The 27,540-nt window shown below is 35.3% G+C and overlaps 1 protein-coding gene and 1 long non-coding RNA gene across 6 annotated transcripts in view; one reads left to right on the top strand and one right to left on the bottom strand.

Annotated features, from left to right (window-relative positions):
* The window catches only part of KCNT2 (potassium sodium-activated channel subfamily T member 2), a 126,609-nt gene that overhangs the window by 13,658 nt on the left and 85,411 nt on the right, over positions 1 to 27,540 (top strand). For all 5 annotated transcript variants that reach the window (XM_071810284.1, XM_065842235.2, XM_065842234.2 and 2 more), the window contains exons 2-6: positions 17,032 to 17,111; positions 22,932 to 23,031; positions 25,423 to 25,479; positions 26,350 to 26,398; positions 27,044 to 27,103. In XM_071810284.1, coding sequence (XP_071666385.1) covers positions 17,032 to 17,111; positions 22,932 to 23,031; positions 25,423 to 25,479; positions 26,350 to 26,398; positions 27,044 to 27,103 — 346 coding nt within the window. The remainder of the gene's footprint in view (positions 1 to 17,031; positions 17,112 to 22,931; positions 23,032 to 25,422; positions 25,480 to 26,349; positions 26,399 to 27,043; positions 27,104 to 27,540) is intronic.
* LOC139828292 (uncharacterized) overlaps positions 14,423 to 27,540 on the bottom strand; it is a 34,276-nt gene continuing 21,158 nt past the window's right edge. The window contains exon 3 of the long non-coding RNA XR_011739747.1: positions 14,423 to 14,575. This is a non-coding gene — a long non-coding RNA (uncharacterized lncRNA). The remainder of the gene's footprint in view (positions 14,576 to 27,540) is intronic.

The raw sequence follows: 27,540 nt of genomic DNA, 5'->3' as shown, positions 1-27,540 counted from the left end.
TTTGACAGTTATGGAGAAATGAGACACACATACACATGACCCAGAACTTTTTAAATAACTCGCAGAGAGATTTTAATCTTTTTACATTAAATATAATCTTCTACTACAACTAGTTCTATTTATTTCAGTTGAAATATTTGTGAATCTTAGTCTGAGTAGAAGAGGTTATTTTCTGTTGAAGAGAAAGCACACCACGGTATTGGGGTTTATGAACAGCTTTACTCATTGCACCTTGGCCCAGTGTAACTTACTAAGGCACCAGATATAACCGCACAGATTTCTGAATATATGGAAAACTCAAAGTTAGCTTCAATTCCACTTATCACTAGCATTTCTGCCTAAATGTTCAATATATTCACACCATAGAAAGAGGGTTGAAGTATATGGATTTATAGTTCTTCTGTGTTGTAACTGAATATATGTATACAAGTTACAAAATACTTATTAATAGCTGTTGGTTATTTTAGTGTAAAAATTAACTTTGTCTTGCTTAGTCTGCTTCATAGGTGCAATCAGCCTCTGGTTTGCTATGTCTATAAGAAGTTATCTGGCTTATTCTATTAGGATTCTCTCTGTTCTATCTACAGGAACACTATGTGTTCCTTTATGAAAAACGATTTTTTTTACTATTTTATTTTTCAAGTCATCTTCCTATTTTGTAGGTTTTTTTCTTGTTTGACTTTCAACCTAATTTACTATATTAAAAATGTAAAAAAGAGACAGTATGTTCCTGTAGCCATGATAGCATTTGTACTACACATTCTTTACAAAAGAAAATGTCTTCTGTGAAGATAGGCATTTACTTTGTGTTATACCAACCCTGTTTATTTACTTTTTGGGTTGTTTACTTTTTCTTATTATAAACATTTGATTTTCTATCTTCAGTATCAATCTCCAGAGAACTTTTTCAAATGCCTTATAAAAATTTAAGTACATGATGTTCACTTCAGACTTCCCCCTTATCTATCTCTTCTAATTATCTCATAATGGAGCAGAGTGCTACAGCTCATACTCTATTTATATCTGTCATTTGCTTCATTCTTAGTTTGTTCCCAAGCTAAATCCAACTTGTAGGTCTTGGCAAGGGTAGCATTTATTCTTTTTCATCTCTTGTTGACATTCTAACCAGTACTTACATTTTAATAATCCCTACTGTACATTATAATAATATTTTTGTTTGCCTTTTGCCATGATTTTATTTAGCTGCTTTTTTTAAACTCCTTGCTCTTATCTCTAATATTGTGGCTACAAAATATGTCAATTCAGTGTCTGACATTGTAGCCTAGTCTCTGTGCCTGGAAACTCCTAACATTGTAGCAAATTTACAGGTATGATATATATACAACTAAGCAGAATTATGATACTCACCGAATAATATTAACCATATATCTGAGATTACTATACTCATGCTTGTTGTTCACGCCCAATTAGGAATTGTGGGGACATGTTTGTCCTAAGAGCATGGCTTATGCAGCTCCACAGAAGTTGAAATCAATCCACATTGAGCATTATTTCCTATCCATTTAAAACATTAACATGCTCTCCAACTTAAGTGGCTACAGAACTGGATTCTTCGGACTCTTACATTTTAATTAAGACAAAGCATTCTTAGGAGTTCATAAAGAGAAAAATGGGAGGAACAAAAGAGCATTGGAAGGAAAGCACTGTGATATACAAAAATCTGATTTTGAACTTTATACATGCCTTATATTTTTTATTATTACTTGTATTTTGATACAATTCAGAGACCTTGAAATCAAGGTCAGTCCATTGTAGAAAAGTACTGTAGGGAAACAGAGGAGCACATGATTCCCATTTCAAAAATAAAGTGGTGGAAATCAAGCGATGTGCAGCAAATAGATGGAGAACAGGACATAGATCAAATATTAATCAAACAGTGAAGAACTCAGGGTGCTGAACTGCCCCTGATCCTGAGGACATACAGAAGACTGATACTGGAGAGGCACTTTTAGAGACAAGAACATTTTGAGACAGCAAACATGAAGATGAAAGAATGACTGAAGGAAAAGTAAATAGATGAGGTTCCAGCAGTAAATGAAACACAGCCTTCCTCTAGACAGAACTGTGGCTTGATAACCTTCATGTGTAGATACATACTTGTGCATTAGAGTAGGACAGGGGATTCAGCTCTTGGCTGCAGTTAACTACTGCTTCTCTAGAATCAGTTTAGCACAAAAACCATGAAGACCTCCTTTTGGGAATACTGTGTTTATGCATCTTATTTCTTGTAATTCTTTCAAACACAGTTCTGACTATGCCTGTAAAAGGATCTATTTTATTAACATTACAAATTGAAACGGAACTATATCATACTTTACTTTAAACTAGCAGTGTATAATGCTGCTTCAGTTGGCTGCGTAAATTTATACAGCTGAAAGTTAAGACTGTAAAGTTTTGTAACTCCCATTTTTGAAAGGGTGAAATCTCTTGCAATATTTTTTTTGCAAGTCATACTTGTTTTAGCTCAATTAGGTTTCTTTTAAAATCGAAGAATGTCTACACTGAGGCAGACTATTTAGTCTCTTATTTAGCAGATTGAACTGGTCTGTTTGATCAGTTATTTAGTAGACAGTGGTATGCGATAAGAGGAGACAATGTAAAAGCAGAGCAAGTAACACACTCATGATTACTGTAATATAGCCTCATTCTGGTATACCCTCTTTTATATTTTTTTCCTCTGTCAACGCTCATCCCATTCACAGAATCACAGAGTCACAGAATGTCAGGGATTGGAAGGGACCTCGAAAGATCATCCAGTCCAATCCCCCTGCCAGAGCAGGAACACCTAGATGAGGTTACACAGGAAGGCGTCCAGGCAGGTCTTGAATGCATCCAGAGCAGGAGACTTCACAACCTCCCTGGGCATTCTCACATATATTCGCATATTCTCTCAATTTTGCTCTTACCATCAATATAGTTATTATTGAAACAAATCATCAACATTTTCCTAGTTATACCAAAGTGTCTCTGGTGCTGTGTTCTGAAGTGCTAAAATGTGCTTTGGAACTTTTGTATTAGTTACCATTTACAAAATGTTATTAGGCAGCCTCATACCGGCAGTGTGTTTAAGGAAAGGTTACAGAGAAACATCTGTACTATCTTGGACAGAAGTAACTCGTGTTTGTCAAATGGGCTTTTGGTGGATGGCTATTAGCGATATATTCAGTTTAAACTACCCCACAGGAGCTGTGATATCCAAATAGTGACAGATATGATTTTTTCATAAACCACTTGGAAATATTTTAGCACTTTAAGAACACTGTTTAAGGATTTGGCCTATAAAAATACTGTCTCATTTTACAGGATGAATTTTAAAGATAAGATAATAACATTTTTCCAGATTTGAAGGAGACAAAAATGAACTCATTTATTTTTGAAATGCTGTTTACAAATGTATAAATTTGCCAGTTGCAAAAATTTGGAGTGAATGTATAGTAGAACTATGACAGCTATTATTACTGTATTATGTATAGCATAGATGTTTTACAGGATCAGTGGAAGGCCTTTCCTAAAAGGCTTGCTAGCTAAGGACCAGTGATGGAAGTATGCATAGCCAGTAAAAATCTCACTGGTAATGTATGCACAACAGTTTATTATTAGGTTTAGTTTTAAACAGTTATGGATAACACAAATTTTTTAAAAAAGACTTGATAGCAACATAAATCCAGATACATAAATCATATTTATGAGTGTAATTCCATGAACATCACACTGAACAATCTTAGAAAAGAGTTTTTAGCTGTCATCTCCCCACCTATCCTTTTCTCTCATTATTTTCATTATCTGAGCAACTGAAGAATTGGTCCATTAACTTTGTGGCAGCAAATTTGTGCTGTCTTTTGCACCAATACAAAAAGATAGTTCATAATCACTGTAAGTCAGTCAAACACTGCAGTTCCACTAAGATCCTGCATTTTCCAGTATGCCAAAGTGTTTGCTCCTGCTTTGCCTTTGCATTAGCTGTGACAATCACAGCTCAGGAGTCTGATCAACAAGCTGATACAATTGAAAACTCTCTCTCTCTCTCCAAAGGAAAGACTATAAATAGTCTTCAGTTAGACCAAATTCTCTAGACTGATCTGGAAATCACACCTTTTTTAAGGGTGACGTGAGTGGAGATGGCAGGTCCTTACACTGGTCATTAAACAAGATCCTAACTTGACAAGGCATCTACTGCTGTCTGCCAGCAGTCAGCACAAGCCTACTTTATGTGGTTGACAGATAAGTGATTTTGTGTTTATATCTAATTCATACACTAGTCTATACCACTGACTTATCTGGTACTAAGCAAATCAAGTGTCAGTACTGACAGATTTAAGGATAGTTGGCAAGAAATTGCATTGTTGAGTGCAGCAGAGAGAGCACTGAACTACATGTTGATAAATAAACAACTGTCTAGTTCCAAACATAAGACAAACAGCATCTGTAAACTAAAATCTGCATATATGACTTTCCTGAAAGCCAGTAGTAAGCCGATAAATATCAAATAGATGATTCAGTGAGGACATGCATCTGAATGTTCCTTAATGATTTTGCTGCTTCTGTAGAGACATCCCAAATCTGACTAGTAAAAGACTCCACACTGAACACATACATATTTTCCATATTGTGTATACACTTGACTGCAAGTTTATCCCTTATACATCACAACATTAAAGAGTTCATCTAGTTCAAAATGAAACTGGTAGACATAGAAGCGCAGTCTAAGCATAGCCTCATGTCATAAACACCTCTGCATTGCCAGGCACCTGGCAGCAGCTCTTTCTCTGTAGTGCAGGTAATAGGAAGCTCAAATCAAAGGCTAAGGCTTGGGCCTCTCCTCTTTTGGGGGCTGCTATTCCCCCTCCACTGCAGGCTGCAAAAATAAGGGCTCCTCTGTTCTGTCAGTCTGAGCCCAAGATTCTGTGTAAAGTAGCTTCTGTCCACAGTGCCTGGGCAGCTCCTTCTATTTGCCACATTGTATGCTGCTTTGTGAGTCTCTTTTGTATGTCTCCTTTATAACAGTTTCTCTTTTTTTTTTTCTTTTTGTGGGAGGGGGAGGTGGGGGTGTACAGCTTGCTTTTTGTTTGTTTTTCTAACACACAACTGAAGAAACAATAAGTTTTATAATTTGGCCTTTGTGGATTACTACTGCAATAGTGATTTTGGCTATCCGACTTTTATTTAAGCTCTATTGCACTATATGGCACCTGTCAAATAAAGGTTTTGGGTAACTTCTCTGAATATATAATGTCTTAACTTGCCAGTCCCACCCAGATATTTTTGTTTACATTGCTAGGTAGATGTGTACGTGGATTTACCTTCCACATAGCATAAAACTAAGCCAGCCTTCTTCAAGCTGTATAAATTGCTTTGAGTCTGCTGCGCAGGGCCCTGGAGAGCAGTTTTGGCACTTACTCCACACTCATCATATCCTTCTCTGGAGGGGATTAGGAGGTGACAAAGAAAACTGTGGTGACAGCTGGGGGTGGCAAGAGGAAGTTGTGAGGATTAAGGGTGGAAAGAAGGGAGTAAATGGTAACAGTGGTAACAGAAAGTGAAACTGAGTGCTTTTCTTCCTTCATATCTCCTAACCTGAAGAAACATTCCACGGTTTTGCTGAAGTAAACAGGAAAGAGCTCAAATAATCAGCGAATCAAAGACATATGTATCGCAAGTATATAGAGATGTACATACAGACTGCAGATGACCTCACTGAAATTAGACTAAAATTAGCAACTTCATTCTAGTGAAGTAGAGGTCTACATATTTGATGGTTATAGTGCCTCAAGAATTTTTCTGCTTATTTTCCCATGACTTGGCAGTAAAGTCCACTAGTTTCTGAAAATGTAGTTTATACCTGGATTGCTAATGCAGAATAGGCACAAGTGAGTTGTAGACTGAGTGCCAAGCTTTCATTGAATAGAGATGAATTTTACGTGCAAGGTTTTTTCTATAGCAGACAAAATATTTTTGAGGGAATTGTGTTGATTCAAGTTTTAAGGTGTCGTGTTAGTATCACATCAAAGGAAATACAGAAGATATTTCACTGGCTTCATTTTGAAGCTGGATTTTTAGATCCAGCAGTTGCAATATGTTCAGATGTTATTTTCTCAAGGTTAATAGTTATATATGCTTCAGGTATATAATTGTTTCAGAGAACTATGCTATATTTCAGGCTTTGTTTCTCCTCCAAATATTCATAATATAGCCATTTTGTGGGTCTTGAAGGAAGTGGCCCTAGGAGATGAAAAAAAACCAAAAAAACAACAACCCAGGTCAGTCTGAATGGGGTCAATGAATTCAGATTGCTTAGATCTATCTATTTGGTTCGTGGTCAATTAAAAAAAAAAAAGTTAGGATCTTACGTGTAAATGTACTCATTTTTAGGTTAACCTTGGGAAGAAAGTCTTCCATGTTTGAAGGACAAACACAATGTTTTCTGAAACTGCAGGCTATCCCAGTTCATCTGACGCTTCTTATAAAACTTAGTATTTTCAGTAAAGATGGCCTTATTTTTGCCATTTTTACTGCTGAACTCTGTGGGAAGCTGTTTAACAACTAAGAATTGTATTATCGTCCCCATATAGTTGTTCAGAAAGCAATCATGACAACTAAGTTTGAGCAGAGAAATATAAGAATACAACTCCCAAAAGGAAGCACACAGTATATAGATAACATCCCACCAGGTCAGTGTGGTGAAAAACAGGCAGCATAATGTCTGGCATAGTAACCATATTTGTACAGGAAATAAATTTAAGGCTACAAAGACTTATGAAATTTCAGGTGTTCTGTTCTCCTTATAAAATGTGAATCAATAAGACTCCATACAAAGATAATGTAAATTAATCTGTTTACACTGAATGCTGTATTTTTCATAAGCTTCTATTTCCTTATGTGTAGGTGTGGCTAATACTTCCCTATAATTTATTATGTCTTTGATAAAACTGTAGGTTAAGCTACTGAATCCCAATATTTCATTATGGAAAAAAATTCAAAATTTGTTGTTCTGACTTGATATAACTAGCATAACAACAGCAAAAAAATCACTACCACCAACAAAAAAAACCCAAGCAGAAGTAAAAATAAAGCAAGCTGTGGAACTCTTAAGTGAATAGAATCTTTCCATTTATCTAAGTGAGCTTTGGATCAGGCCGAATAGGAGGCTGTCTCTTTGTTTCAGGTAACATATTAATAAGTCATATTTAAAATTGTATTTTACACTTGGTCATGTGATACTTAAAAAAATGACAGCTTTGGATTCACCCACAAATTTTTTTGTTCCTTTTTTTGGATTTTTTTTTTCCTGTCCATCTGTTCTTTTTTTCTATTCCCTTCTGCTGCATTTTCAGAAAACTGAATCTTATTTTCTTATTTTTTTAGGTAAAAATAAAACAGAGGTAAATGATCTAATCTGTGAGGATACCATGTACAAACAGCTCTCAGCTTTGTTTAATACTTGCTGTTTTTGAAGAAAAATGCAATCTTGAAAAATAAGAAGGAAGATAAATTACAGGAGGACAGTAACAGAATAGTCAGATGCAGTTGTCTTACTTATGAGAAGCAGAGTTTAAATGAATAGTGTTTTGGATTTCTCTGGTAATTGGAGGCCAACTCGAATCGCTTGCAAGGGACCAAATTGAAGAAGAGCGTTTGCTCAGCATTTCCTTGAAGTCAGGACATGTTAGGCTCATCCTTTCTCTCATTAGACATGAGACCTGTGCACACACAGTGTTTTTTGCTGTTTTAAACCCTGGACTACTATACTCACACAAGAAAACAAGAAAGAAAATAAAAGTAATAAGTAATTCCTATGCCTAAACAAAGATGACATATTTCATTCACAAGTATTTGGGGTTTTTTACATGTAGTACAAGTGTGTGTACCTGTAAACTGTAATATCTAAAGTGAGCAATGAGTCTTCAATATTATTATTTATTTAATATTCTAGAGATGACAAAATCTACCAGAATAGTTTAAGGCTATTTATCTGAACACCTGTTTATATCTTTATCTGGATAATCTCCATGACAATGCCCCTCATAATATTTAGCTGCTTGCTTTCTAAGAGAAAAGCATTAAATGGGGAGCATGCAAACTGATTCCAAACTTATTAAAATTAAATCTACAGAGAACTAACATCACATGTTAAGTGTTGGAGTAGGAATGATACAACTCCATCACTACCATCCATGTTTTTGAACATACAGTGGATATTGTAATACGTGGTCACCATTAAGTTTGTTTATTAAAGCCTTGGTATTTGTGGGCTATCCTAATGTACAATACTGGAAGTAGGCTGAAAATTAATGAAATAATTGTAGACGGGAGGAAAGCCAAACATCTCAAAGGACTGAGATTTCTCAAGGTCACAGAATAATAACTTAAATATTAGTAAAGTCCAGAGGTACCTGTGGCACAGACCAATATTTTGAACACTAGGAATTCAGGACAGGAATGACCTTTAGATTTACTATTAAGCTGAAAGATAAAGTGACTGGAAGAGACGGAAGATGAAAAAGGAGAAGTTGCCAGATGTAACACTCAATTAATGTCACTCGGTGACAAATACGTTGTTAACAGTGGCATAGAAGGAAGCCTACAGAGACGGCTATACATTCTGTTTTAACTGTGGTTAGAGTTAGAGGTGGTGGTACAGTGGGAGAGAATGAGTTCTTCCTGCAAAAGAAAAAGCAGGAGCTAAAATAAGAGACTGAGACTTTGACCACGGAAGGAAGAGAAGTTTCCAAAGGAGAATAGAAAAGGACATGAAAGGAAGAAAAACAGTCCTGAGTTACAGTTCCAGGCAGTGAGAGTGTAAAGAAGTGTTGAAAACAAAGGTCGATGTAGGGAATTAGAGTGAAGAAACTACAGGAGTGACAGTGTGCCATTTCCTCAGTGTTTTCAAGTGAAATAGTGAAATTCTGTAGTGCATAGAGGGAGGCAAGGCAGGGTGAATTCTGCAAGGAACTAGGGAAAAGGAACTGTTGAAGAAGGGATTGGAAATATTCTTAAAATTTGGATGAAAGAACAGGAAGAAGAAGGAGTTGGAATGAGGGGATGGTGGAGAGTAAATTGTGAGCTAAACATGGAGTAGCAGGAGAGGGGTCTCAGAGGACCAAAGAAAGAGGTTGGGGGCAAGGCGGTAAATAGGTGGAGGGCTACAAATGACTCCTAAAACTACCCCTGACCCTGCAGACTGTCTTTAGTGTAGACAAAAGTGTGTCTACTTGGGAAAATAAGGGTTTGAGAGAACGAGGTACTAAGGTAACAATTAGTTGGCAGTGTTACAACAAACAAGTTTGGGAAGCATGAATAAATAGCCTCAAATGGAAGGTTTGCAATGATTAGCATTAAAATACTGTAGTAGAAAATACTGTTAAATTGTAAATCAACAACTTGAGCCATATATTGTTACTCTAATTCATTCATAACACATATACAGGGTACCCCTCACAGAGAGGACGTATTGAATGAATTGACCATTGCAGTTGTAGGAGGAGGATCTGTCATCTAACTTTGATTTTAGAACATCAAGAGGGGGTAGGGACATCACAGTTGTGACACAGAGGAATCGAGCATGTTAAGCACATTAATTGTTTCCCTCCTAATGCAGTTTCATTACTCATGAATCACCAGCTGTCCTGTTGCCTTTCATAGCAAAGCAACCTTTCCCTTGAAACAAAAATTAAACGTTTTTTGAATGGCAAAGAGGAAAGTTAGCACAGAAAAATAATTTCAGGAAAGCAATAGAGAAATTGTCCTGCTGAACAGAAAGTAAAATTTGAGCAGAAAAAAAAATAAAGATATGGTAGCTGGTAATGAGTTACTATGTCTTTTGCTCCTAGCACTCTAATATAGAGTTAAAACCAGGCTGACAGCAATGGAAAGATTTTATCACAGTATGCTTGATATTCAACAAGTTTGTTTCAAGTCTCTTTTTGCCAAGTAGTTGCCAACATTGTAAAAACAAAAACAAAATACCCAACAAACATTCCTGCTATTTAGGTATGGTTGATTGGCACAACTACATAGAATTGAACAACATCTGAAATCAAGCTCCCCATTACTCACAGTTCTCTGGTATTTAGATTTACGTAGTTAAAAAGCCTTGCATAATGGATTTTCATTGCAGTATCTCTGTACTGTATATATCCTAAATGTGAAGTAGTTTTGCCCAGGGCCTAAAAAGAGCTATATTCACATGCAAAAAATTCACTTCAAAACGTGTATGCTTTGGGAATTAAAAAAAACCAAAACAAACAACCTGAAGTTTTACTGAACTTCCAGTATTTTATGTGATTTTCTTGCAAAATTCAGCTTGAAAGTGCACTATTTCTTAATGCATCATTCACATTTCATCTATTAACTTTCTGAACTTAGGTAATAGACTTGCAACAGGAAAGTGTATTTGCAGTAAAAAGTCAAGCATCTGGTATTCGCAGAGCCGCTAAAATGGAGAGAGAGATTGCTCTGAGATATCTATTCCCCATAGTAAAACATCATAGTACTTTCTGATTAAAATAAAAGTTTCTAATGATGAAGAATACAAATTGCAAATACATTTTTTATTACTGCACCATTACTAGAACGGTGGATTTGTCATTGGTTTTCATGGGTGCAGGACTAGGATGATAATTTCCTTTTTGAATTTGTAAGGCTGATTGTGAATGGGGAATTTTAGGAGACATTATTATTAGACGGAAAAGCATGCATACTACTCACCACTGAGACTCAGTCACTTGCTATCAGTCTTTCCTTTAACATCTTTCCCTCAAAGGAATGGAAAAAAAATGAAGGTATTTTGCACAGAAAAGCTTGGAAAACAATGTCATTTCACATCTCTGTTGTGGTAATATTAAATTATTGCCACAGACCTGTATAGGTTTCAAAGATAATTTTATGTATCCGAGGCTAGCTGATTGTAAAAAAGGAACATGAGGCTGGCTCACAGTAAGGTTTAAAAAAAAAAAAGTAGTATTTATATACATAAAAATATAGATACACATATACTATTTAAATTGTAAGGAAGAACATATTTATTAAAAACTGACATTTTTAGCATTTTGGCTTTTGAACCATTAAGTAGAGAAAAAGTTAGTTTTTACATTTTCTTGTACTTGCAGGGGAAAATTTTTACTCTGCAATCTGAAAGATTTTGTTGGTCCTATTTTTTAATTTTTCTCTCTTGGATTTGTTTCAACTGAAACAAGCAACAGTTATTGGAAAGATACAATAAAAAGGGTTTGAGAACAGATACAGTTCTAAGCTACAAGGTTATTTATGCATCATTGATCCTTTATTCTGTAACTTGTGGTTAAGGTGAACTCAGTTGATGCTATTGGAATTTTTACAATGACACTGATAACACCTGATTTCTGTAAATCCATTAGCTATGGTAACATCCAGTTACACAGTCAAGTGAATGTAGGTATGTCTGGAAAAACTTCACTAGATAGATTAACTCAGATTCACTGATTCAGAAGGTAACTTCTAAAGAGATCTATTTGTAGAAAGAAAGAACAAAAGAAACAGATGTCAGAGCAGACATTTTAAGATGACCAAACATGTCTCTGTTACATGACAGTTCAAATTTGAACCATACAACTATACTGCATAACTTGTTCTAGAGGAGTACTGCAAGAATTTAGTTTGAAAAAATAAAGAGTGAATAAATAATACTGCATACTGCAAGGCAATTATTAGAAGGTGTGGAACCTGTGTTCTATCATGTACATTCACAATGTTAGATATTATAAAGAATCTACACGAGAGTATTACATGAACGTAATTTTGCAGAGATCTTGAAAATATTCATTGGTTTATTTATAGTAAATGGATAAACTCCCCTATCAGAAAAATACCTTATACATGTCATCTTTAATTATTCTACACTTGTTAGAAGTCATCTTGAAAAAAATGCACGTCCATATTGCAAATGTTAGATTTGATCAGCTTAGCGCATAGCAAACGGCTATAGTAACTTCATAACTTTTAAAGATTATGTCCTAAAGTACCCAGAAAAATGTTGGGGCTCTTATCTCCACAGCTCTCATATCATACTCACACTGGGAGAATGGACTACCTAATTAGGAGACTGCAAAAGACAGAGCATCTTTTCTGTCTTTCCAATAGATGCGAGGAAACGAGCACCCTGCTTCCCCCAGTTACTACCATTTGTTTTGGGGTGCTGTCATTCAGCATGGAGAGGAAATGAAAAACTCAAAACTTTATCTGTTCAGTGTTCATTCATCATGACCTGTGCAACTGATGACCAGTTTCCTACCAGAAACAAGTGGAAGGCCTCCCCCAAGTTAAGAACCAGTAGTGGAAAAGTACTTGTCTTACTGACATTTCCTTGAGCACAAGATGAGGTATCATTCAACAAGCAGTCTTGATCTCTCATATTGATTCTGATGGAACAAGCAGGCCTGGAAAGTCAAATGACCATTTCTCTGTGAAGTTCTAAAGAAATCAGAGTTCTGAGTGTATCAGAACTTGCAAAACTTGAAAAAGAAGAGAGCTGCTACCCAAGATAGTAATCATTAAAATACACTAATCTTTTAATAAAAGCTCTAAGAAAAAAAAAAATGACCATTTTTTTCTTCCTTACCTCTGGTAAAATAAGCTCTGACAATAGCGGTTCACTTTAGTACTTCAAATGCTTCATTTTTAAACACTTATCTAAACACTACATACTAAACTTTCAGGTTTGAAGTCTAAGATGATTTCACATATATTGGATTGGCAAATCCCAATAAAAGCATACTGTGTCTATATTAGAAGGTTCTTTCCATAGGAAAAACATGAAATGTCCCTTCCTATAAAGATGGATTTAAATAAGTTGACGTGGTTTTCTTCAGATAGGTCCAATTGTTACAGTTAACACCTTTTCTTGGTTCCAATGTCAAGAAGTAGTAAGCATAAACATTTACAGCTCTCAGCATGCACATAGTGATAAATCCAACTGAAACTTCCATTTTTGAAGGGATTATTTCTACCAAATCTGCTATTTTTTAACACAAAAGAAAGACAATCTGTAGATTTGGGGGTGCAAAGCAATCTTGTTACTATAGCAAAGTGTGGCTATACAGTTAGAATTACATTGTAAATAGCAATGGAAAAATACAGACAGAATCAGTTAAGTAACCGGAGTACAGACAGATTGGTCCCAGTGATTTACCATCATGAGAATAAGTGCTTTGCATTAGTGTCCTTGGCATGAACTAGTATTTTCCTGCTATACTTTGTATTACATTAAAATGTACTACTCAGATTACATCTTGATTGAATTAGAAGAGTGCAATGTATACTTTGGGTACTTCAAGATGATTCTTACAAATTGAAGGATTCCACCAACATCACTGTTTGTTGAGTTTAAACTAGGGAAGACCACTATTGACAGTATTTAATTTTAAAAAGAAGGTTAAACAACAACAACAAAACGCCACAACAAAAAACCACGCTGTGTTTTTAAGAGAATCATGTAACTTCAGTTGGTTTTGCCACAGGTATGTCAGCTACGTGTTTGTGCATTTTCAGTAAAACTGAAGAAAGAGGCAGCAAAGCATAAGACCTGGTCTTTAACTTCTGAAAGCAGCATGGAATATTCAATGCCTACCACATACACAGAAAAAGTCAGAAGCAATTAACTGACTGCACACACAAAATCTTATGTTCATCAAACATTTCTGTCCCAGTAACCATCTGCAAGGAACAGTGTTTTAATCCTTCAGCTTGATTTTCTTTTGGTCAGGGTAAACTGAACTACAACTGTCTTTTACAGGAAGATTAAACAAGAAGCACAATTTTTTAAAACTACACTTTTAAATTACTTACACTAGAAATAAAGAACAAAACCTAAGCTATTCCATAGGCTGGATGATCTGCATACACATAGAGTATCGCCTTGTATTGCATGTGTGCCACTTCATCAAAACTATTTGCCTGGAATCAAATTCCTAGTAGTATTTTTCCTGCAACAGAATAATCAAGTTTTATGAAAGGATGTAGCAGTGAATTTCACTCACTCGAAACATACTTACTAACTCATACTTAAGTAAGTCCACAAAAAGCTTGTTCAAACCCTTCACTACTCCTGAATGATCTTAATATTGCAAGTGAGGATCCGAATTTGTGTTCCTGAAATACACTTTTTCTAGGTTACACTTCATAGTTGGAAAAAGACAGAAAAGAGCAAATACTTGAGGTAAAATTTTAATTGTTAAAAGATTACAACAAAGGTTTCAGTACCTGGAAGTTTCTGCCCCTACCAATGCCAGTGGCTCCTTCAACCCTTCATTCTTAGCTTTACTTAGTAAATAGTAACCCTTAAGAAACCAAGTGAAATATTCTCTGTCTGGTAGCCAGAGTATAAGGAAAGATACATAATTACAGAGACATCATAATGTATTTCCTGAAAAGGTAGAAGGCCAATATAGTTTTTACTTACATTTACAAAAAGTCAGGGGAAGGAGGAGTTGAGCCACAGAATTGGTGTTAGCAGCATTTGTAATCCATTTTGCCATGGAAACTGCTTCACTGTGGAATCCCAGTCTGCTGTGAGCACAGGTTGCTAAGGAAAGAGAAGTAGACAGCTGTTAGAAGGCTATCAGAGCAATTCATAATGGTAGTGATAGGAGGGTGATTAGCTCCCACATCCTCTTTCCTCATTATCATTAAATCACAGCTTACTGTTAATATGTTGTTCTTTCATGATAAGTGACTACTGTAATTTTCTTACTGCAAAATCTGAGATTAGTTTAAAATGTGTAAAAAGATCACTGATACTGTGCTCCTTTTAAATAACATCCCTTACTTCAATAGCTTATGCCACTTTGTTTACCTACTGAAATATGTCCTTGAAGATTAAGTATATACTCTTAGCTTGTGGCAGCTGCCAAATCATGGGAAGTGTTTCTTACTAAAACTGTCACTGCATTAATGACAGTAAGTATCTTGGGAAATGTGCAGAGAAGAACTGAAGAGAGCTCAGGCCCCCAGAAACCTGCTTACCTACTACTTAACCCCTAGACATGCTTCCTTGCTTTGCCTTGCCTTAAGGTTACCAACTGCCTAAATTGTACTTATGTTAATGGCAATGACTCCCACAGTCTTGAACAGCACACCACTTAGTCTATGTTTAAGCTCAATAGAAGCCCAGAAACAAGTTGCTTTTCACCATTTCCTCTAGGCTGCTGTCAGTTCTAGGGCATTCCTCTGGGCCCTAGCTCTTTGAAATATGCAGTTGCAGGTACTCTTAGTTTAAAAAGCACAGGGCAGGTGGGTTCTTTAACTCCAACGATTTAAAGATCTTACTGCAGAAAGGGTAAAGCAGATAGGGCAGAAAAGATGGTCCAGGGTAGAGGTTGCTCTTACTGCTGTGCCAAATGTGTCATAGAATAGAAATAAATTCAAAATTCTGTTAGTTATAGAGCTTAGTTACAATACAGATTCTTAAAAATAAGGTTATGGTTTTGGTTCCTCTGAATAGGAACAAACAGTACAATAAACCACACTAAAGCTAAGTGATTAGCTAAAATTAAGTGACCTCACTAACTGAATCATAGAGAGACTTCTTATGATGTGCTGATGCTGTCCTACAAAGTGATAAGCCTCAATTTCTGGTAGTAAGCAAGCATGAAAAAGTCACATTACCTAAGATGCCATCCATTTTGGAACCCATAACTAAATAATCTTCCAATTCCATAAGTATATGTATGTTATTAGGCAAGTATTTGAGGGGAAGAGAGAAACTATAGAAAACATAGGTTATATAGATAAAATAGATTATATAAAAATTGTTTCAGCAAAGGCTTCACATGTAAGAAAGGAAAAACTGAAGTCAGGATCCTGCTGGAAAAACATGACTACATTTAAGAACAAGTAATTGAAGTACAGTCATTTGATGAAAGACAGACTGCTGAAAATGAATACTCAAATAAAGATTAAGTATGCCTCTGAACAGAAAAAGGATATGCAATTTTGTAACACATGATGGTGTGAGAACGAAGTATCTCACTTGTGATGTCACATGATAATAGAACAGTTCTCAAACTGAGAATTGACTTCTCAAGGCGGCACAGAAACTGCGCCGAGGTAAAGTGATTCATTGTTGGAGGAGAAATGGGATAGGAAAGGGAGATCCAGTCAGCTGGGTAGAGCAGAGACTTCAGTGGAAATGCTGCACTCATCCTACAGCAAGCAGTCCAGCTCTACAACTCTGGAGTGGCCTAAGATTTGCTATACAGTGAATACACACCTTCTTTTCCCCTTTCCAGCCCCTGCAATGTCTCTTCTAGTCTATAGAACTATTGCATGAGTTGTGCTTGGACTGAATTGAGGGACAGAAACATGAAATCCATCCTGGCAAATTTGGGGGCAAGGGAGGGAAAAAAAAAAGAGGTTACTATTGCTTTAATATAATCAGGAGGGGGAGTTATTTTCTGTATGGTATTGTATGTTTGCAATACAATTTTGCTTTTGGGTCTCAGTATTCCATTGTGACAAAAGCAAAGTTCAGAGGGGGTGGTTTGTTTGGTGAATGAGCATTTGATTGAAGGTGAACACAGACAAATAGACTGAGACGTAAATGCTTAACAGAGACATGAACAAGACAGAAAACAGAAGAATCATTAAAATGTCAGTGTTACAGGAAGGGAATTAAACTGAGATGGAAGGTTTAACCTGAATATCAAGGAAATCTTCCTTACAAAGATGGCAGATACGAGAACAGTTTTCCAATGAAAATACCAAAGCTATAGACACTTTTGATTCTGCAGTGTAGAGTGTCCAAGTAGTATGAAAATGATTCTGCATGTAAAGGGGACAAACTAAATAAATTTTGTTTGTTTGTTTTGCTTTTAATCTTTAAACATCAGTCATTCAAATCCAAGGGAGCTTTTGGCTGAACATCCTGTATATTTTCCTGCAGTTATACATAAAGAGCATATGATTAGGGGAACAAATAATTTTGAAAAAATAATCTAGTATCTTTCATATTCAATTCTAATACTTCCTTTTATATTTCAGGGTGCAAGTTGAATTCTATATGAATGAAAATACATTTAAAGAGAGACTAAAGCTCTTCTTCATCAAAAACCAAAGATCAAGTAAGCAATTGGATTCATTTCTGTTAAGCGTAATTGTGATACTTTGAGTAGAATTCAATTCCATTGAAGGCAACAAAAAAATTATCATTAGTTTTGTTCTGAGCTAAAATTTTACCCAGTAGAGGAGTCAGTTTTACATAATATCCAAAATACATTCAGAAAGCATTATTTAAACTTAAAGACAATATACTTATTTTGTAGGATCAAGTACTTAGTGGCATGATTTTATTTCTGTATCATGATCAAGCTGACTAAGTTGTATGAATCTGACATTGCAATGCTAATTGACAAGCCATGACTTTATGTCTAGGAAAGCAAAGAGCCTCTAAAATGCTGGAGGAAAAAAGCTGCAGAAGTACCTAGCTTTTTGAAGTGTTCGGTTCTGTTAAGTATTCCTAAATAAATTTCAAACTTGACCTATACTGAAAAAAAGAAAAAAAATTGAAAGGAAACTAATGGGGAGGACAGACATACCTCTTTCTCCTGAGTGTGGTACCTTGGAAATGTACTCCTTGTCTTTAGTCTGATTTAATACTATCTTCATTGACATACACACTTAAATTTATAGACTGTTATAGAAGAGAATAATGTGGAGGAACTAAGATAATAATCTCTTTATCTACATGCATGTAGCAAGTCCAAGGGGATGGAAGCATTGCATATTATCAGTGAATTTCATAGCTGAGAAGAGCAGTAACTGACCTCAGTTCTCCTCTGTGTAGCAGGATCGAATTTACCTCCGTTTGCCCTACAACTGTAAGGAACTAAAATTAAAATACCTTAATACAGAAAGCTTTTAGAATAGAAAGAATATATTTTGGCCTTTGTAATACAGTTAAGATGGTTCCATGGCTTTGTGTCTAGGAAAGGACAGTTAGGAGAAAAGAAATAACTTTATTTTTTTGGTGTCCCTATCTAAAAAAAGCTCAGACAAACAAAATTTGGGGAGTTTTTAAAAATAATGGAGACCATAATGTTTTTATCTGTAACAGCTAGTATTAACTACTAGTTTTACATCACAGAATATGATCTTTTTATTGCCTACGCTTTTCTAACTTTCCATTTTGTGATAAGCAAAATATTTCCCTAAACAAAACAAAAAAAACCCAAAACAAAACAAACAAAAAAAAAGATAAAGCACTGTACTGTGAATAACTGATATTTTCAGTTTGAGCTTTGGAGTTATTTGACAGTGTCTAGCTGGAGAATCAGGTTTAACAAAGCTGCTGGAAATTCATTCATGGGGAAAGCTTTATTTGTTACACTTACATAGACACACAGGGGAAAAGTCATCTTCATTCAGGTGCCTGATGTAGTGTGTAATGCAGTAAGAAACAAAACAGAAAAACCATCCTAAACTAGAAAAAGAGTATTCCTCCTGGCTAGAAGGGCAGCCTGGGAAGCTGTAAGCAATAAAGAGCCCTTTTGTTCCTAACCTAGTCCACAAAACAGAGATTTGATGCACTTTTGTTTACTTACTAAGAACGTCTATAAATTTATGACCTGACTCACTGTAAGTCTCTTTTCGCTGGTAAGATTCTGAATAGTACATTCTTGCTTGAGATAAATGAAAGAATTTATTTCCCTACTTCAGTCTTAACAAGATTTAAACAAAACCCCATATATAGAGATCTTAGTGTTCAGTGAGAGCACTGAAGACTTTCCTTCACATACTGAAGTTGTAATTGCTGTCGAGAAAATAATTGTCAGTAGTATCAGCAAATTTTCAGATTGTGTAACTAAATCAAACTACACACGTTCAAACAGTTTTTGCTAATCCTTAAGACGTTGCAAGTGAATTTAACACAGAGTAAAATACCATGTGGTTTTTGTTAACCAGAGCAATCAACTCTAGAATTTATATGGATTTTTTACAGATTACTAATCTGATCTAAATCACACGCAGACCGGTAGCATGAAATATCAACTGGTTCATTCATTATTCTGATTCTGAAAGTATTTCTATAAACTGATAAAAAAAGACTTAATCTGTCAACCTAGCTTCCACTCAAACTTCTGCAAGTAAATGTCTAATCAAGTTCAACCAATACAGGAAAAGCATTTTACAAATGCATCAGCCAGCATGCCTGCGTCCCTGCCAAAAAAAGAAAAAAAAAAAAGAGAAGACGACATATCAGTATGTCTTGCTTGTACTTGCCAGGCTCACAGACTACATTATCACACCCTAAAATAAGTCTCAAAGGAAAAAATAAGTGAAGTTTCAATTCAGTGGAGGGGGGAATAAAAGATAACCATCATCACGATATACATTAATAACAGTGTATTTTGATCCAGCTCCTAAAGCTGGCTGCTACTGAGATGATTTTGCTAAAAATTCCCCAAAATAAGTTAGAGACTTAGAATAAAAGAATAATGGAAGGTGATAGTGAAATCTTCAACTGCTGTCTCTGTCACTCTCATTTTGATTTAGATCAGCTCTTTAAATCAGAGGTTTAATCTCTAAGAATGCTTACAAGGGAAACATCAAGAATTTATAATGAAAATGAAAGAAAGTCAGAGTCAGTACTAATGAAGCATAATGTACTTGAGCACTCTGTACTTAAAAACACCTGCAAAAAATAGCAAATACATGTTCAGACTGAGAAGGAAACACTAACATTATATTTCACAAAAAAATTAACTGCTATTATCAATTTATTCTTTTAAATAAGACAAAGGATATAACACCATGGTTACATGGACAGAGTGAAATTACAATCTTATTAAAGTGGATAACATAACTGGATAACAGCATATGATTGATATAACTGAATACAAATTTCAGGCACCAGTGTCAAAAACAGAGATACTCTGTGCAAATGGCCCTGCTACTTGAACAATCTAGCTGTGAATGGAAAAAAAGAAATTAAGTGTAGCACACCATGTTGATCCACTGGCAGCATGTAAAATAGAAGACAAAAATAATCAGCCAGCAAAACAAAATATGAAATATTTTCTTTGTAACATAGTAATAAATTAACACTATTTTAAATACCTTCTGTAGTGACTGTCCCCTCCCTTCCCATATTTAAAATCCTAGATCTCCATGACAGTGGAATAAATGCATTTATTCTCACGCAGAGGTGACAGCACCAACTACCAGGCTACAGAAAATTTTGACCACAGAGTATACTCACTTGGTAGTCCTACATTAATTATTAAAGCTTTAGCTCGAATGAGACTAAACATGCTCCGACAGTGCATCCTGTTTCTAAAGGCTGAAGCGTGCAGAACTGGGACCTTCTGAAACAGAATAGATCTGAAATCTTCCTTATTTATATTGTAATAAGTGACATATGGTACAAGAGGTATCCTATTGCCTTGCTTTATATATAACCCAGTCCATGGTATGCACTCTATGCTAATGAGAACCCTTAGACAAAAGCATGTCTGGTGTGAAAACCCTGCCTTATATTCTGTGGGAAACAGACATTCCTGTGGAGATGCCCAGAACCAGAAGCACTTTTAGGCATACCCTGGAACAGAGGTGTGGAACTTAAAGATTTGAATACATAAGTAGTTTGTGATATTTCAGGACTGATATTTGAGAGTTAAGAGTTTAAGGCAGCAGGCAGGAGCATGGATCCCTGGTACTGATGTAGTTGTTAATCAGAAAAGCACCACTTTCTTTTGGCATTTAAACCAACATGTAATTTCAAATTATGATTAGAAATGAGTCCATGATCAGTACAGGAGTGTTTCACACCAAGTTAAGTGTTCAAAGAACTAAAAAACAGAAGACACAAAAACCAGACTTTTGCAGTTACCTAAGAAAGTTAGACAACACAAAATTGGTACGGAAAAGAAATCCTGGTGGACTTCTTTGTTTGAGATTGGTTTTTATTTGTTTGTTTTAAACATTGTCTGCTCTTCTTGCTTAATAGCCGAGTTGTTGTGGCAACCATTCATACCCCAGCAGAATTCCACGAAAGGGTTAGTATAGACAATTCATGTTTTCTTCAGCAACAGTTCTAAAACAATGCGGAAAAAAAACCCCTTAGCATTGTCCAAGAAAAGTACTGGGGTTCCTCCTCGTCAAATAATAGCACAACAGCACACTTACCTACCTTTTACAGCCTCTCAATCCATTTACTGCTTCAATCTCTTCACTCATGTTGGGGAGTAAATAATCTGTGGCTAATTACTTTTGATTGGACAGCAAGAATCATTAGGTCAATGTTCACAAACCTAATTGCTGATAACAGCTGCAGTACTTTTTATGGTTGGGACCACAGGATTTTAACCCCTAGTTTGCAAATGACAAGGTGCTGTAAAAGTCTGTCCAGTTCTAATGTGACAACAGCAACTTCATAGGTAAAAGTAGTAAGCAGTGTTGCGTAACAAATCTTAAGATTTCTTTTAGTGATTGTATGGCCGAATATTTAAGAATCTATTTTCTATGTGAAGGGAACTAGTAGATACAAATGGTGATTTATTAGTTTTCTCTGTAAGGTGTTCATTTTGAGCTTACAACTGAGTGAAGTCAAAAAGTATGTAATATCACCATAAGATAATTATGTTTCTTTATTTAAAAGGGAATGTATACTCACAGGTTTGGGTATGCATAATGAAGCTGTAGGTCTTAAATCATAGAAGTAATTACATTGAGTTCAGCAGACCTGCTAACATGTTTGCAACACAATGATATAAGATACCCTCTTTACTATGACTAGGTGCAAATGAAATAAGACTCAGTTAATGGTATTGTGCTTTGGACAGAAGTGTTCAGGTATAGAGACTTAGACTCCCAGTTCACAAGTGACCTACCCTCACTTAACTGTAGCGAACCAACAGTTTTACCTTAATTAGTGAATGAAAACTTACAACCAAGAAATAGATAAAAATATTTACACTGGCAAAATTTAAAGACTATTGAATATAATAACATATATATAATATATATAACATATATAATAACAAGACTGAGAATTTAAACTCTAATCCTTTTATTACTGCAAAATATGATTAAAATAAAGCTAAGTTCCCCTGTAGTAGACAATGGCTCCAATTAGCACTGAAATAAATTTCCCGTGTGGTAGAAGCAAGCGTCCATGTGGATCTCTTTGAAGGAATCTTGTCTTTGTGCAGTTGACCTATGTTTTTGGGAAATACTGTAATATTTTGTGATGTCATTTGTGATATATCCTTTCAGCTAGAACATTTCAATATTTACATGGTCTGTAGAAGTTGTTGATTCCGTTCAGTTGTGCATTCAGCATGACTTTCATATATCCTGATCCTTGGATGCATAATTACAGAACTTCAATGTTAAATGACTACAGTTTAATATTTTATAAGTTGGGATAATATTAATATATTCTGTATGAGAAGCTACTGCATGAAGACTTCCAGATATTAATATTTAAATGCTTGCCATTGTATCTTCTCTACCTATTGTTGAAAGTATGTCTTCTTCATGTCACTATATCTCTCATCTCAAATACCATGTGTAGTTTTGGTTCCCCTTCAAAAAAGTAAACTTGTCAAAAGACTCAAAGAATGGCATCAGGAATGATGAATGGCGTAGAACAGCTTACAAACAAATGACTGAGTAGTTCTTTACGTTGAAACAGATGGAGTCTTAACTCAGAGATTTCTGGAAGCTGGAAAGGTGTATTCTATGTGTATCTGACAGGCTTATTCTTACAATTCTTCTGTATGATATGCTACTTGCCCATATTGGGGACAAGTTACTGGTTAGATCTACCACTGGTCTGTTGCAGCATGGCTATTCTGGTTCCTTTTAGTTTTACTGTAAAAGTGGTTAAAACAGAAAAGAACCTAAATTTATTTTTGCATTTTCTTTTCTTTTTAAAATAGGTCTGAGAATAAGATTATTCAATTTTTCTCTCAAGCTACTAAGCTGTTTCTTATACATAATTCGTGTGCTCCTGGATGATCCGAAGCAAGGACTTGGATGGTAATGTGCTTTGTTTGGTTGGTTTGGTTTGTTATTTCTGCTCTCAAAACATTGTTTAATTTCTAAGAAATAAATGAATTTAATTTATGAATCTTTGATATTCTGTGAACAGGGATTTGCTTTTATGTCTTACAGGTATTTTGAAAGAATTATAAAGCTACTCTTACAGTGTGAATGGAAATAGGATCTAAAATAACTTTTTTCATTTTACTGCTAAAATCATTTTGGCTGTTTTCTCAGAAACTGTGCATCAGATGTAGTTGTGCAAACTTATATTTGTAGTTGTATTTTTACATAACATTTTTATTTATCATTTTAATGCTTATATTTATAAAAATAAAATTAAAAATATCTGGTTGCCAGTTTATGCAACAACAATTTCAGGATTTTACTTAAATAATTTTACTTAAAACCCCAGACACTGAAAACAGACAAATACATGAAACTGACCTTTCATGCAGATGACATTGATGACAATTTTCTAGCCCTCTGCTTTCTCTAAACACTTAGAAGGGAGACCAAAAGTACATTAGCTTTACTCAGCAGTGCATGAGAGAAGGATGTGTGAATGGGAAGTACAGAAGATGCATCTGAGATTTTTTTTATTTTGGTGGAAATTTATTGTAAGAAATTAGAATATCTGACAAAGGGACAGAAAAAAATCTCCCTGGAAAAACAACTGCAAAAACTATTTCTTGACTCCACATGTGTCTTAGAAAGTGTCTCTTCAAGGAGAGGAAATGTGTAGGGAGGAAACAAGCAGTACAGATTTTGCAAAACCTGTAACAGTGATGGATAAGGGAAATTTGGACATAGTACCACAGCAACTGAAGGACTTAAAATTTTACAGCTAATGTTAGTTTCTGGCATGAAGAAGCTGCTGGTATTGTTTTGTTATGAGAACTCTAGTGAGCCCAGATGAGCATATTATACTGCAAGGTTATGTCTAGATATACAGAACAGATTAGAACATTAGCACTTCTGCCACAGTCATACTTCCATGTTTTTGTATTCATATGCAAAAATTTTTCTGCATCTTGGAGACTGCTTAGTTGCCCAGACCTTTCCTGACATATTTGTTTCTTCAATGTAAATGTTTAACAACTCACCAGCCAGAGAGTGTATTTGTCTTTTCTATATACATAATTCCCTTATATTCTGTTGTGGTACATTTAAGAGACTCGTTAGTTTGTTATATCTCTTTCAGGTAAGTCACTACTGTATGCTCACTAAGATCCCAGTCGTAGAAGCCATGCCAGACAAACCAGTTCTGTGTCCAAACAGTACCCCATCAATGTCAATGGTTTTGCCCATAGAAATCTTGAGGGCTTGATACCTGAACTGCTGCCACAATGCATTATTACAAATGCAGTGTTATGGAAAAATGTTCTTTCTAGATATTGTGTCACAGCCTGATGAAAGAAATTACTCAATGTGTTGAGAGCACAGCCACAGAAAACGTTATCATCTGGTTGTTTTTAAAGTGACAATTCTGGGAGGAATGCCTTTCCTCAAAGACCCTCCCTGCATATTTATTTCCTGCTTTTCAGAAATGCCTGCACAAGTTACTATCTTTCATTTACTCCTTCAGGCACAGTGAGTGTACAGGGAAGAGCTTAAGACATAAAGCATCCTTATTAATGGGTACAATTTATCACCTGTCCCACTCAGTTTGTAAAAATACAGCTATGACTATTCTGTGGTCTGAGAATTCTTTTCTGCTGACCTTGCTTGCCAAGGATAAACAAGCATGTATTTCATCATTTATACAAATATATATTCCCACATCCTTACATGACCATTTGAAGGGAGGATTTGTGCCAGCAATTCAAGGCAGGATAACATCACATGTACCTAGCAGCTATTATTTTACATAGATATCACCAGTTTCTTACTTCTACTCATGAATCTCCAGCCCTCCTCACACCCTCACAAGAGGATATAAAGTGTAGTTTGATGCAATCTTTCCTGTTGAGAGTATGGGAGGTATATATGCTCTTTCTATCTTAGCCTATCCATGTGATAGGGTTTCTGGTATCTCTGGATCTTCAGTGTTTATTGTGCACTTAGTTCTGCTTTTGAAAGTATAATTTCAGTTCTTTTGTTTTTAAATTGGAACATGTTTGAAAATCTTTAAAAAATGTAACCTGAAATGCTTCATAGACCTTTATCTACAGATATGTAACACATACAGAACTACTTTCTAAAAGTTATTTTACTTATTAAAATGTCTATATCCATTGCCTAGAATTTCAAACTATTGCATGCATTTTACATAACACTTAATAATGTAACTATTATCCCTTTCCTCCCATATGTTTTTACAATCGTGTTCCCATATACATTTGCCAATGAAAATGGACTTTGCATGGATGGGATGACAAATATCAGTAAGGAATTAAACTGGAGTTGTTCCAATCAAAACTACACACCTGGAACAATTGATTGGTGAGTTCCTAATTTAAAAAGGCAAACCAGAAGTCCACATAATACTGGGGAAGCGAGGGAAACAGGAAGACAAATCCATTTCCATCTGGAAAGGTGACATTTTAACATGTAATAGTGATGTTTCCATAACTGTCAAGCAATTACTTCTGTGTTCCTGAATATTCAAAACTGCCTTTAATATCTTAATTGTTTCTCTGATTGCATAAGTGAACTGCTGGATTGGATGCTCTTGTAAGGTCTGAATTCCATCAACTTTTATACCTTGCTGAAAAAAACTGGATGTCCTTATTTAAAACATAATTATGGCTAGCAGTAAATGACTAACAGTAAGCTATTGTACCATGGAGTATGCCAGATTCCAGTGGTACTCTATCAAGTGCCTGTTACTGTTGTGTTTAGTAAATACTAAGACAATATGAGATTTTTCCAAGATGTCAGCCCCTATGAATTAGATACCATTTATACCATTACATAGGTAGCAAAAGGTTCACACAAAAGAATTGTCAAGTTTCTTTTCCCACCATAAATATTATTGCTTTGCATCTGTGCAAATTGATTTTTTTCTTTCTGGAATCATAGGGGATTAACTAGCACCACTGAATCCATTGAAAGATTTTGGTGTCACTGGGTGTTGGATTACTCCCATGGGAACTCAACGGTTGGCTCTGGATTAGCAATACAAGCAATGTCAGTACTCAGTAGATAACTACTGATTTAAAATTTTTATTACTGGGAATGTTTCTAAAAAATAAGGCTTCTCTAATTTCCATTCACATGTACAATTTTTTTTCTCTTGATTTTGTTCAAAACAGTAAGCAGATTTTTATAGGTGTGGTGTTTTTTTTTTTTTTTTCTTATTTTAATGAACAGGTCTCCTATTATTTGGGTGAATAGAAGCTTGCCTTTATGGGGATTACAGGTAATATGCAAATGGCCATTTTAACTATTTCCATTTCATAATGGTAGACAACAATGACTTATAGGATTTTAGTGAAGTTGAAGGAAACTTGGAAAAGTTGATGTTAACAAAGAAGTCTACCTGACTAAGTACAATAAAAGCATAAAGATAAGCTGATCTGAGCGAACTGTTTCAAATTTATATAGCTTTAAAATATATTTACAAAGTATTAAAGCCGTATCTAAGTATTGTAGAATTAGATAGGTTTTTCTCCTAGAATTATCAAGCTTCTTGTTGAGTCACTGTTTGCTCTAATGATGAGCTTGACTTTCATAAACTGCTTATGAATAGCTTTTGACAACTGAAACTTGAGAAACAATCTGGCAGACCGTGTATGGAGCTCTCTAAAAACCATGGAAAGGCCACCCTGCAGGCTCCCTGTGGTGTTATTCTTGGAAAAGAGCAATGAGACTCATGTCACAGCCTGTGCTTTAGTCAGAAAAATAACAATATTTAAGCTTAATGCTAAATGCTGTTAGCTGAGATGGCTTCAGAGGGTGCATACAAAAGCTGCTTTTTATGATATTTTATTTTCCATTGTAATAGTTAATTCATATATTGTTTCAAAGTCAATATTAATACACATATTTTGTCACTTCACTTAAGGTTTCTGTGGCTGTAATAAGTCTCTTTGAAACTCTGCTGCTGAGTTATCTAAGCTACAAGGTAAGTACTGTTAGTTACTTTTAGTCATAGTTCATCACAAAAATTTACTGAGTTAAATTTTTCATTGTAAAATTCATGTGCCCCCATTTGTGCCCACACTGATATACAAGCAGGAAGGTGAGAAAAACACACATATACGGGACGGCATATTGTCACAGGCAGCCCTGCTCATGTTTCCCGAATTTATGAGCAAACAGTAATATCTAGAGTGGAAGTCAGAAATGAAATTGTAATTGTTTTCATTGTTCACTTACACATTGTAATTTGAAAACAGATTCTCAAAAGTGACCTTAATTTTTGGATACGGATTTTCCAAGTGCACAGTCTTATATGTCTATGCATATTGCAATGGACATGATTGTCACTGATCTCAAAGCTGTAGCTATTCAGTACCTATAACTCAAATTTCAGGCCTCTAAAACTACATAGCAAAAAAC

Source organism: Patagioenas fasciata, chromosome 6, assembly GCF_037038585.1.
Source record: "Patagioenas fasciata isolate bPatFas1 chromosome 6, bPatFas1.hap1, whole genome shotgun sequence".
Classification (NCBI taxonomy): Eukaryota; Metazoa; Chordata; class Aves; order Columbiformes; family Columbidae; genus Patagioenas; species Patagioenas fasciata.
This window is presented reverse-complemented; position numbering and strand designations above follow the sequence as displayed.